At 47.5% G+C, this 12,525-nt stretch overlaps 1 protein-coding gene across 1 annotated transcript in view; it reads right to left on the reverse strand.

The window, feature by feature from the left end:
* The window catches only part of ARHGEF16 (Rho guanine nucleotide exchange factor 16), a 65,849-nt gene that overhangs the window by 12,135 nt on the left and 41,189 nt on the right, over nt 1–12,525 (reverse strand). The window contains exons 7-10 of the mRNA XM_051988746.1: nt 9,932–10,084; nt 8,308–8,437; nt 5,028–5,102; nt 4,137–4,229 (exon numbers count right to left, since the gene is read on the reverse strand). Of these exons, the coding sequence (XP_051844706.1) occupies nt 4,137–4,229; nt 5,028–5,102; nt 8,308–8,437; nt 9,932–10,084 (451 nt within the window). The remainder of the gene's footprint in view (nt 1–4,136; nt 4,230–5,027; nt 5,103–8,307; nt 8,438–9,931; nt 10,085–12,525) is intronic.

The following is a 12,525-nucleotide window of genomic DNA, read 5'->3' on the forward strand; positions in this document are numbered from 1 at the left end:
CAGGGTCACAGGCAGGACTGGTTCCCCCATCCCCTTTCCATTTGACTATCTTAACAACTACGTTTTAGGATAAGTGATTTCCTTTTGTTTTTTATTTTATGTATTTAAAAAGCTCAGTGCTTGCTACACTAAATACTATGCTGTCCAGTAAGTATTTGCTAAATAAACATAATTAAGCACTCTGGAATGAGGGAAAGGTGGTAGAACCACGTGGAGGACTGGGCCTCAAGGTGGCCCCTGGAAGCTGGAAGGACCGGGGAGGGGAGGGGTCTTTGGATTCATTGGAATGCGGGGGTGCATTGTACAAAAAGCAGTTCAGGAGCCCTGCACCCACATTTTAAAAAAGGTGAAGAAAATCTGATTTCAGAATTAGAAAACAGACATTGGCAAGCTCCAGAGAACATCAGAACAACAGGATTTAAAGCTCAAGGGTGCGACGCTTCCCTCCCTGCTCAGGTCCTTCTACCAAGGGCACCCTGGTGGTAAGGAGTAGACTGAAAGGGGGTCCTGGGCCAACCCAGAGCTTTGGAGGGTAAATAGCCAGGAATAAGGAAGTAGCCAAACCAGAATTCAAATCCAGCCCAATGAAAACAATTTGCTTAAACTAACATGGTGGAAATATTTTATACTGTTTTTGGAAAAAAAAATACCACTTCTAAAATGTAGTGTTTTCCAACTATTTGATACAAGAAATCTAGTTCTGTATCTGGAACCCTGAGCTAGGTCCTCTGAGCTTTGTGGCCCCTAGTCTCCTCCACCCGCCCTCCTCTCCTCCACGGAGATCAAGAGGCTGGCAGGGCAGCGGGCTTCCTCGGGGAGAAGCAGGGGCCTGTGGGTCTGCCAAGAGCTAAGCTGATATGTGGATTCCACCCAGAAGTAAAGCTCCTCAGCAGAGGGGCCCTCTCCCTGGGGGCTGGGGTCCCTGGTCCCCCATCCTGAAAACAGATTCTCTCTGCACGTCCCCAGCCACTCCCCTCTAAACCGACTGGAAGCTTCTCGAGGACAGGAACTGCTTCACTTTAATTTTTAGATTTCCAGAACTTAGCAAAGAGGAGGTGATTAATGTATCCTTATTGACTGCCTGAAGACTTCCAGCGTGTGTGTGAGGGGGGAGACTATATTCTGAGCAACATTCACCCTTTGGGGGAGCAGAACTAGGAAGATGCTGCTCGTGTCAAACCAAAATCTGCCTCCTCGCCGCTTCTACCCCTCGCAGGCCCTTAATAAACACAGGCTGCGGGACCAGACGGCTCCCTGTGGAAGGACATCCTGTGCTTGCCCCCGAGGGCGGAAAGAGAGGAGGGAGGAGGCCGAAAGGGGCCACTTTGGGCCCCGGCCTGGGAGCCGTAACTGGCTTCAGGGCCAGAGGCCCGGCTTCTCTGGAATTCCTGGGCAAAGGTCGGGCCGCTGCTCATCGGGGCTGTGAGCCATCTCCCACCCGTGTGCTCTCTGAGATCCTCTCCAACTCCGAAACACTGTAATTGTACTTTGTGAAGGAAGAAATGGGAGGAAGGGTCCCAAAGAGGGACCCACTTACTACGCTGTGCTCCACCTCACTGTGAGAGTGCGCTCGTTCTCTTTCTCAATCTTTCTCTTCCTCCTCACCCGCATCTCCCCCATGACCCACTCTTCTTAAGTCAGCTCCCTGTTAGAAGCTCTTCCTCCCTTTACACCTCCAAGAACTTCTCTGTACATTCCACCCCCTGCTTCTGGTCCTGCCCTGGGGCCAAGCAGAATGAAGCCCTTCTACATACCTGCCCTTCAGACCCTCCTCCCATGGTGTCATGGGGAGACCCTTCCCCATTCTGGCTGCTTCTTCGCTTAGAAATTAATGCCTTTCCTCAAATGTGAAGGCCAGAATCGCGTGTCAGCCTCCAGATGTGATCTCACCTGGGCAGTGGGACTCCCATCTTCCCACCATGGGCCATCTCGCCTCCCTTAATGAAACACATGGCCATCTTACCTTTCCTGGCTGCTGCAGCATGCTGCTTTAACAGAGCACACTTGCAGTCTACTCAAACCCCGAGATCGTTTTCATATGAACAGCTAATGAAACCAAGCCCCTCCAGTCTATACTCTGAGCCCAAGTAACAGACTTTCTATTCTCTATTAGATGCCATTCATATATGAGAGAAAGAGAGAGAGATAGAGAGAGAAAAGAAAGGAAAGAAAGAAAGAAAAAAGGAAGGAAGGAAAGAAAGAAAGAAAAAAGAAAGGAAGGAAAGAAAGAAAAAAGAAAGGAAGGAAAGAAAGACAAAAGAAAAGAAAGAAAGAAAAAAGAAAGGAAGGAAACACAAAAGAAAGAAAAAAGGAAGGAAGGAAAGAAAGAAAAAAGGAAGGAAGGAAGAAAAGACAAAAGAAAGGAAGGAAAGAAAGAAAAAAGAAAGGAAAGAAAGAAAGAGAGAAAAGGAGAGACACACAGAGAGAGATGCCTTGGAGGGAGTAAGCATTAGCTACCTCTCCATGCAACTGCCATCCAAGTCACAGATAAAAGTGTTAAACAGCATTGAGTCAAGCACAGGTCCCTGCGCCCTCTCCTCAAAATGCCCACAGTCTCCCGGGGAAGACAAAGGTACAAATAGTCATGCGCCAACAATCTACAGACAGAATCAACAGGGGACAAGGCAAAGAGCGGAGACATGAGTATTCAAGGATCAAAAAAGGAATTCATTAGGGTTTAATTCCTTGAGTTTGGTTATTCAACCAGACCTGGAACTGTATAACTGAATTATAGTCTAGGCTGCATCTCTCCCCCTTTCCTCTAAGAATCACCGAGTAAGACCTACGTCTGTATGACCGGACTGTGACCTAGGCCGTGTCTCTCCACCTTTTCTGTAAGAATCACACGAGAGATTTTCTCAAATAATTCACTAAAATCCTGGTAAATGATCCCTCTGGCACTGCCCGACCGACCAGTTAGTAACCCTGTCCGGCTGGGCCCGCTCTTGCTAAAGCCGCTCCCTTTTCCAAACATTCACCAAACTTTAAGGACAAGTTCTCGGATTTTGTGAGAGGTGGAAGTCAAGGTCACGGATCTGCATTTAGCCCACAAACGGCACCTCTCCAGGCCTGCCGTGGCTTCTCCAGGATCTCCCAAGGGTCATGGATGGGATGGAACGAGTAGAATCAGGAGAACAATTTATACAACAACTTCATTGAAACCCTGAGATCTGATCCATCGCATGATTAATCATGATTCCAGGGGGCTGATGATGAAGCACGCTCCCCACCTCCTGACCCAGAGGGGATGGGCAGAGGAGAGACATCCACATTTGGAGACATGGCCAATATGAGAGTGAACTTTGCTTGACTACACCTATCGATTAAATAAAAAGGGAGAGAAAGCCCTTTATTTCATATTTATTTATTTTCAGGCAGAGCCTAGAGTTTTTGATAAGAATGGGATAGGAGAGAACACAAGTGCTCACAAATTGAAAAACAAAATTTAAACTGCTCAGGAACAACACACCAGATCTTTCAATTTCTAAAGATGGCGGTAACGATAACAAAAAGGATATCCAGATACTGGTATTTATGTAGCACTTCAAAGTTTGCCAGATACGTTCTAAATATTACCTCATTTAAGCTTCCCAATAACCCCGAGAGGGAAGTGCTCTTATTATCTCCATTTTACAAATGGGGAAACGAAGACAGACAGTGGGCAAGTGGCCTGCCCAAGACCACACATATAGAGTCTGAACACAAATTCAGTGTTCCTGACCCCAGCCCCAGTGCTGGAGCCATTGTACCATTTAGCTGTCCCAATGAGATCATTGCTAAAGGTTTTAGCATCCCAATTTTATGGAAGAGGAAATCGGGGTTCATAATATGCAAGGTGAGGCTGTGACTCCCAGGCTAAGTGACTTGAACTAACTGATCCCAGCTACCAGGAAGATCTGCTCAAAGCAATAAGGAGAAAGGGAAGCATTTGTTTCTCTCTCTGCAAACTCCGTGGTTGCCAATGGGTAGAAGTGGCAGCCAACCAAGGTCATGGAAAACAAATATCTTCATTAAGTTAATATACGCTTTTAAAGCCGATTTTAGACACCATCACTTAACATTTTCATTTCCTTATACATGGCTGGGGGGGTACCTGGGAGACGCTTCCCAGCCCAGTTCAGTACCAGGCCTTTTACCTTGATTTTGCTGAAGTCCAGTTGTGTTTGCAGGTTGAACATCTGCTCCGTCCTCTCCATCTTGTGAGCCCCCTCATTGCACTGCTTCACCAGCTGTCAACACAACGTGGGCACAGGAGGCAGGTCAGAGCCAGGCTGGTAATCTTGTAAGCCAACATTATCCAGGAACCCGCCCGACTAAGACCTAACAGAGCTAGGTTGGGGAGGGGGGGGGGGTGAAATCCAAGACTGGACTGTGGTTCTGGATGGATACAGGTCATCAAGAGGAGTCCAGGGAAAAGGGGGAATGGCGGTGTATATTCTTGTTCTCCCCCCCCCCCAAAAAAAAAGTACAGAAACCAGAGGGACAAGGTTTGATGCAAAATATTTGAGTGGAAGTCAAGAGGCAGAAATTGAAAGTTTTTCATTGGACCACCTGGGCAGAGAGAGGACAGAGATGAGAGGCTGAAGAACAGCCCAAATTAGGGGTGCATTGGGAGACTTTAATTATTCAGAAGCTGCTGGAAGCCCCCAATCCTCCTCTCCCCTCTCCTTCTGAAAGCAGCTCATCACTCCTTGATCGGTCTTAGTGATTATTTCATCCTTCAAAGAGAGGGGGAACCCACAAGGGAAATCCCCTTCTGGATCTGATTCTCCCTTACACGGAGGGATTGGCAGCTGGTGAGCAGTGATGGGAACCTGGAGGAGGGGATGACGAGCCTCTCCCCGCTTCCTCCTTGAGTCTATGATGGAGAAGGGTTGGCAATGAGGGTCTAGTCCGCTATGCTCCCTAGACTGGGACAGAGATTCCAAAAGGACTGGAGAAAAGGCAGGGAGGATCCCAAAACGCTTTGGGGTAAGTCAGTGGGCACGGGAGATGCTCCAGAATGGAATTCTCCAAACACTACTCACCTTGCTGATGGCCTTCAGAGCTCGGTTGGCAACTATACATCGGTCTGGGTGGCCCTGGGTCTTCAGGCACAGGGTCTGGAGCAGATACAAGCGCAAAAAATGAGGAACTGGGGAATGGAAGTCATTCTCTGGGCCAAACATGGAAGCAGACTTTGAGCCACCCAACAAAATCCAATCGATTCACAAGCACTTTATCACTCCCAAGTCTGAAAAGGCCCAGGGGTGTGCTGGTGAATGTTTAATAAATGGCTCTCCACATAAAGGGCCCTGGGCAAATGCTCAAAGACCAGCCAATGTTTTATATTCAATTTGTGTTATCAATATTTTTTTGATCACTTTTTTAGTCTAGAGTATCAGCAAAACAACAGATCAAGCCCCAATATTCTTGAAGTAAGTTGGCTAATTTCCATGATATAAATGCTCACCCAGAAAATTTAACAATCAGTAGTTTGAGTTGGTTCTCAACATCCTGGTAATTCCATGGATGAAAAACATATTTAATCCAGCTATTCTAGCACCTCTATCTATGTGGTCTTTCCAATAGAATGGAAGCATCCTACTTCAGAAAAGCTTGGAAAGACTTGTATGAACTAACGCTAAGTGAACTGAGTAGAACTAAGAGAACACTGTACACAGTAATAGCAAGATTATATGATGATCAATTCTGATGGACATGTCTCTTTTCAATAATAAGGTGATTCAGGTCAATTCCAATAGACTTGTGATGGAAAGAGCCATCTGCATCCATAGAGGGAACTATGGAGACTGAATATGGATGAAAGCATAGTATTTTCACCTTTTTTTGTTGTTGTTTGCTTACTTTTTTTCTCTCATTTTTTCCCTTTGTGATCTGATTTTTCTTGTTTATCATGATAACTGTGGAAATACGTTTAGAAGAATTGCACATGCTAAAAGCATATATTGGATTATCTGATGTCCTGGAGGAGGGGAATGGGAGGAAGAAAAATTTGGAATACAAGGTTTTGCAAGGATCAATGTTGAAAAAAAATTTTTTGCATGTATTTTGAACGATAAAAAGCAATTATGAAAAACAACACAACACAAAACAAAAAAAGATTGTAAGCATCCTGAGGACAGGGCTTGTCTTATTATCCCCTGGGTTTAGCCCTTTGCCTGACTTAAGAAAATGCTTAAGGAGGCCAATCTTCCTTCCAATCTTCCAATCAATGTTCCTTCTTTCCTTCCTCCCTCTCTCCCTCCCCTCTTTCCCACCCTCCTTCCCTTCCTTTATGTGCCATGTATCATGTTAGGATGAACTTGGTCACCCTGTGGATCACAGTATGATCCCGTGGAGAAAACACAAATAAGACATTTCTCTAACAAATAAGTGAATGTTATGGTATCAAATCCCCTTAAATTTGTTGTTATTTTTTTTTTTCATTTCCATATCTCTGTCTGTCTCTCTCTAATTCTCATTCACAATCATTCATCCAACAAACATTTCTTAAACACCTCCTATATGTGCCAGGAAGAGAGAACACAGACAAAGCAACAGTCCCTGCCCTTACAAAGGTTCCATTCTATAGGCAGTGGCAGATGCTACTCGAAAAAATGAACATAATTTAAGAACCACAAGTCTCTCCCAGTTGGAGGGCATCAGGAAAAGGCCGTGGAAGTGGAACTGTGTGTTCCTGACTCGGCAGCCTAGAGCCTGTGCAGGAGGATGTCATTTTCGGAGAAGAGCCAGAAGCCAATTTTGGCTGCGATGTGAATGAAAAAAGAAACAAATCCGCTTTACAATCCAGACTGAGGAATTCGTGCTTTATCTCTAAGGCAATGGGGAGCCACTGAAAATTGAGGGGAGAGCATCACAGCAGGCCCTGGGCCTTAGAAGAGATCAGAGACACTGGAAGCAGTGAGAACCATTAGGAAGCTGTTGTAATCATCCTGCTGAGGACTGAGGAAGTCCTGACCCCGAGCGGAGGCTTGGTGAGCGCAGAGAAGGTCTCTCCGTGCAGGTGCGGTCCAGGAGAACTGACTATTTCTGGGAGGCCTGAGACCACTGACCTGAAGTACATCAAGGGTGCCTCTAGATGTGGCTCAGAAGGACTTGGAGGTCTGGCTCAGGACCCTCCAGGCTGACCATCCAGAGCCCAGAGTCCTTCTTGGGGCAGGAAAACTCCGCCGATGTCCAGGCAGGGGACAGGGCTCGTTCCTCCTGCTCTTCAAGCCACCCACTTCTCTCTTGCCCGGCTGGCTTTGGAGAATAATTGGTGCTTGTGTGCCCACAAAGGGGCAATGAGATACAACCTCCCACTGGCTGCACGGCCAGCTGTGGCCCTCACCCCCACCCCAAACTGTGGGCCTGGCTGACCCAGGGCAAGAGAGCCCTATCTGGTGTGTCAGCAGTAACTCTGGCATCGCGCCCTGCTTCCTTCCAACACAAGCCATCCTCAATGTGCCCTCGTGGCCTCTTTCCCAAATCCGGAGAAAGACCTAACATAAATAAATTCTAATAGTACTGACATAGCACTTGGAGGTTTACAAAGCACTCTACAATCATTATCTCAATTGATCCTCTGGGAAGTAGATACTCTTCATTATCTCCATTTTACAGTTGAGGAAACTGAGGCAGGAGATAAGAGTGACTTGCTCAGAGTCACACAGCAAGTAAGTATACAAGGCAGAATTCAAATTCAAGTCAAAAACCTCGTCCTACATACACTAAGATTTTAGGGGCTTAACAAGTAGGCCTTTTACCAGGGTATTAGTGGATAGACCCTAAACTTAAGATTCAGAAATATCTGGCTTCAAATCCCCATCAGAAACATTCTGCCTATGAAATCCTGGACAAGTCACTTAACTGCTGCTTGCCTCAGTTTCCTCATTTGTAAAATGGGAGGGTTATATTGGATAGCCTCAGAGACCTAGGTTGACAATCTGAGATCTGCAGCTTAGAAGAGAAAGCCAAACATAAGTCCAGGGGAAGGACTAGAATATAGCAATCTGGAGTCAGAGAACCTGAATTTGAACCTCACTTTGGAGCTGTATTACACATGCAATACTGGAGTTGTCGTTCAGTGTTCCTAGGCCTTCCGCTCTGGACTCACAATCCTACTATCATTATTTTTCTTTAAATTACAAAAATTTTCATTAAATCCTTCTCGATTACATCAAGAAATATTTTAACATTCACTAAAAAAAACCTAAATTTCAAATTCTCTCCTTCCCTCTCATCCCTTTCCCAATTCTTGAGAAAGTGTGCAATACACTATTGATTTCCCATGCACATCATCATTCTTATCACCCTGTGACTCACATCCATCAGGAGAGGCAGCCGAGTCACTCTCTGCATGGGGAGGATGAGGAAAGAGATCATGGGCAGGCCCCCACAGGCTGGTCTCCTCTCGATTTCCTTCAGGACCTCTCGGAAAGCTGAGTTGGAGTTCCTGAGAATTAAAGACAAAAACCCTCTTCAAGGACAGAGTCATTTGTGACGCTACGACTATTAGCCAGGTCTACAGTAGTTGGAATAAATACATCACGAATAGAGGAAAAGACATCAGGAATGGGCGGAAAATATTATAACAACCAAAAACGTGCAAATCAACTCCTTCTGACTTAATGCCTTGTGAAGGGCCGAAGTCCTTAAGGACCTGGTCCTTATATTTCTTCCAGCACAGCAACCTTTTTTTTCCCCTTAATAATATTTTATTTTTTACAAATACATGTAAAGGAGTTTTCAACATTCATTTTTGTAAGACTATGCGTTCCAAATTTTTCTCCCTTCTTTAGCACTCAGCTTCCCAAGACGACAAGCAATCTGATATAGGCTAAAAAAAAATAATAAATAAGTTAACAGAGGTAAATAATAATAATAGGTTAATAAAAGGTTAATGTTTTAAAATATATTTCCATATTTGTCACATTCTGCAAGAAAATCAGAAAAACCATGAGAAAGAAGAGAATAAACAGTAACAGCAAAAAGGTGAAAATACTGGGCTTTGAGTCACATTCGTTCTCTACAGTTCTCATTCTGGATGTGGAGGGGACTTTCCATCCCAAGTCTATTGGAATTGCCTTGGATCATCTCCTTGTTAAAAAGAGCCACATCCGTTAGAATTGATCATCGTATAGTCTTGTTGTTGCCGCGTACAATGATCTCCTGGTCCTGCTCACTTCCCTCAGCATCAGTTCATGTCAGGCCTTTCTGAAATCCTCCTGCTGGTCATTTCTTACAGAACAATAATATTCTACAACATTCACACATCATAACTTACTCAGCCCTTCCCCCGCCGATGGGCATCCCCTCAGTTTCCAGTTTGTAGCCACTACAAAAAGGGCTGCCACAAACATTTTTGCCCATGTGGGTCCTTTTCCCTCCTTTAGGATCTCTTTGGGAGACAGGCCCAGTAGAAACAGTGCTGGGTCAAAGGGCACACACACACACAGAGCTCTCATCACAGTCAGGCCTGAAGGACAGACAAAAGGCAGCAGGGACAGCAGCCGCCTGGGGGGAAGACATCGGGAGGAGCTGGCTCGAAGCCTTGGAAAAGCGGGATCTTTTCCTTGCCCCGGCTTGGAGTCTGGCTTATTTAAGAGAATCTAACAGAGAACGGTCCAAGTCTCATTTCTGGGGGAAACCCGGTAGAACAAAGGGCGTCTCCTCCACTCCGAGTCTCCCTTTTGTTTTACTGTCCCTAGTACGGCTCACCACTACAGGTCTCTGCTATCGACACCCAGGACTCACTGGTTACTCACACTGTTGCTAGATAGATTTTTAAACTCTCTCCTGAGTTCACATTTTTGCTGTAATGAGGGAGAATTGAGATCAGAATTTTAAAAAGAGCAATTTGCGGTCACGAGGATTTGAACTCGGGTCTCCTGCGCGGCCCAGGCCGGGCGCAGGCTCTGGGCCACCTCCCGAGGGCCTCCACACTCACATCAGCTTCTGCAGCGTCCTCTGCTGGTAGACCTCGTTGGAGCAGTACGCCACGTAGGGGTGGAAGTGGTTCAAGGCGTGGTCCTCGAGGATGTCGCTGATGTCCGTGACGCAGACGTTCTCTTTGTGTCTCTTCTCCAGGTCCTCGAAGAACCTGGCGGAGAGAGGGGGAGGGAGGGGGTCGGCCCAAGGCACGGGCAGCCTTTCCCCAGGGGAGGCTCTCCAGATGCCGGGGCTCCCAACGGCCGTGGGGATAGGGCTGCCAGGCCCCTCGGATTGCAGATGGGGAAACTGAGGCAGAGGGACTTGCTCCGCCTCACACAGATAAGAATTTGGACTCGGGCCTTCCCGGGGCCAGGCCCAGTGTTCTGTCTGCGAAGCCTCTGAGGGAGGCCAGTCCAACCAACACCTGGAAAAGACTCCACTGAACCCAACCTCTTTTTGGATGGAGAACACGGAGGTGCTGAGGAAGGAAGGCGACAGTCCGATGAAAGGAAGAGAATTACTCCTCAGGAATAGCCGGAAAGATTCCTTTCTAGATTCCCACCCTCTCCTAGTTAATAATGTAAATTGCCCTTTAACTCACAAATCCTGGTCTCTCTGAATTCCAATAGAAGATCTGACCTGTTCCCAGCCCCACCCGGATCTGAGCCAACTTTGGGGCTACACCCAAAAGCCCCTAGAGCTAAGTCTCCTATTATAAAAAGGCCACACTGGGAACCCCTCTTTGCAGAGATTCCAAACATGGCTACCATGTGAGGACCCTCTGTCCACTGGACCCTCTGTCCAGTGCCCTCCTTATCTCTCCCTTGCCTATACTTTAACTTTGCTTATCTAATAATAAACCTCTTTTATCAATCTAGCTCTCCGGGCCAATAAATGCTTTTATTGGGAACTCGCGCCCCTACTAGACCCCCTTGTGCCGAATCTATACCCCAAACCTGCCACTAGACCTTAATCCTAATTTCACTTAGGTACCCAAAGCTAGACCTCAACAATTACTGCCTTCTGGGCTACACAAACTGCACTTCATCTGACAACGCTGAGGGGGTGGGGGCGATTATGATCTCCACTTTACAGGTCAGGTAACTGAGGCACAGAGAGGTTTTAGGGTGTTAACAGGGAGGGCACCGCCAGGCTGCTTCCCACCCAGGCTTAGTTGCCCTGTCAGGTGCCATGGCTACAATGGGCAGACTGTCCCTGTCCCAGAGCCACATTCTGGTGAGTTCCAAACCATACCCTCCCCCCACTTTCTCCCAGCCCTGACATTCCGGGTTCTAAGGGCCCTCCCGGCTCTGACATCCTGGGTTCTAAGGGCCCTCCCAGCTCTGACATCCTGGGTTCTAAGGGCCCTCCCAGCTCTGACCTCCTGGGTTCTAAGGGCCCTCCCAGCTCTGACATTCTCTGTTCTAAGGGCCCCCCCGGCTCTGACATCCCAGGTTCTAAGGGCCCTCCTAGCTCTGACCTCCTGGGTTCTAAGGGCCCCCCCGGCTCTGACCTCCTGGGTTCTAAGGGCCCTCCCAGCTCTGACATTATGCGACTATGATTTTCTGTTTTTAAAAAAGGGATGATTTTCAGTGTCCCCAAGTGCACTCCACTGATGAGATAATGACAGCACTGCCAGGAGCCAGTAGGAACCTTAGAGGTCATGGAGCCCTATCTATTTAACTTTGAGGAAACTGAGTTCCAAGGTATGAGCACGCAGCCCAGGCAGGATCTGAACCCAGCCGCAGGCCAAGCCGGGGCTCATCCCAGGGTGCTCTGGACCTCCCCAGTCCTGCCTTTGCACTAGCGAGGAAGAGGAGGGCCGGCGGCCTCACACCAGCACTCCCTGGGGTCTGCTCCAAGGCACCCTGCGGGATCTGAGGCAAACCCGGCCTGCCCTGGAGGGAGCTGCAGCTCAGGGAGAAATGGAATTCGAAACTCTTCCTTCCTGGCCTGCGGAGCCCCACCCAGAGCAGAGAGAGCTCCAGAGCACTCGGGAGATGAAGGGGCAGAGGTCAGCCTGGGCCCAAGCATCAGGAGGTCAGCTTCTGAGTGACCTGGGAGGGAAGGAAGGAAAGAAGGAAGGAAGGAAGGAAAGAAGGAAGGAAGGAAGGAAGGAAAAAAAAAGGAAGGAAGGAAGGAAGGAAGGAAGGAAGAAGGAAGGAAGGAAGGAAAGAAAAAAGGAAGGAAGGAAGGAAGGAAGGAAGGAAGGAAAAAAGGAAGGAAGGAAGGAAGGAAGGAAGAAGGAAGGAAAGAAGGAAGGAAGGAAGGAAAGAAGGAAGGAAAAAAGGAAGGAAGAAGGAAGGAAGAAGGAAGGAAGGAAGGAAGGAAGGAAGGAAGGAAGGAGGAAGGAAGGAAAAAAGGAAGGAAAGAAGGAAGGAAAAAAGAAAAGGAAGGAAGGAAGGAAAAAAGGAAGGAAGGAAAAAAGGAAGGAAGGAAGGAAAAAAGAAAAGAAGGAAGGAAGGGAGGGAAGGGAGTGAGGGAGGCAGGAAAGAAGGGAGGAAGGGAGGAAGGGAGGAGGAGGCTGGGAAGGAAGGTTAGCGTGGCTGAGCCCTGAAGCTGCCTCCACTACCTGCCAGGTAAAGCTGCAGCCCTTTGGGCCCACAGTGG

This window comes from Antechinus flavipes, chromosome 3 (genome assembly GCF_016432865.1).
Source record: "Antechinus flavipes isolate AdamAnt ecotype Samford, QLD, Australia chromosome 3, AdamAnt_v2, whole genome shotgun sequence".
NCBI classification, from domain to species: Eukaryota; Metazoa; Chordata; class Mammalia; order Dasyuromorphia; family Dasyuridae; genus Antechinus; species Antechinus flavipes.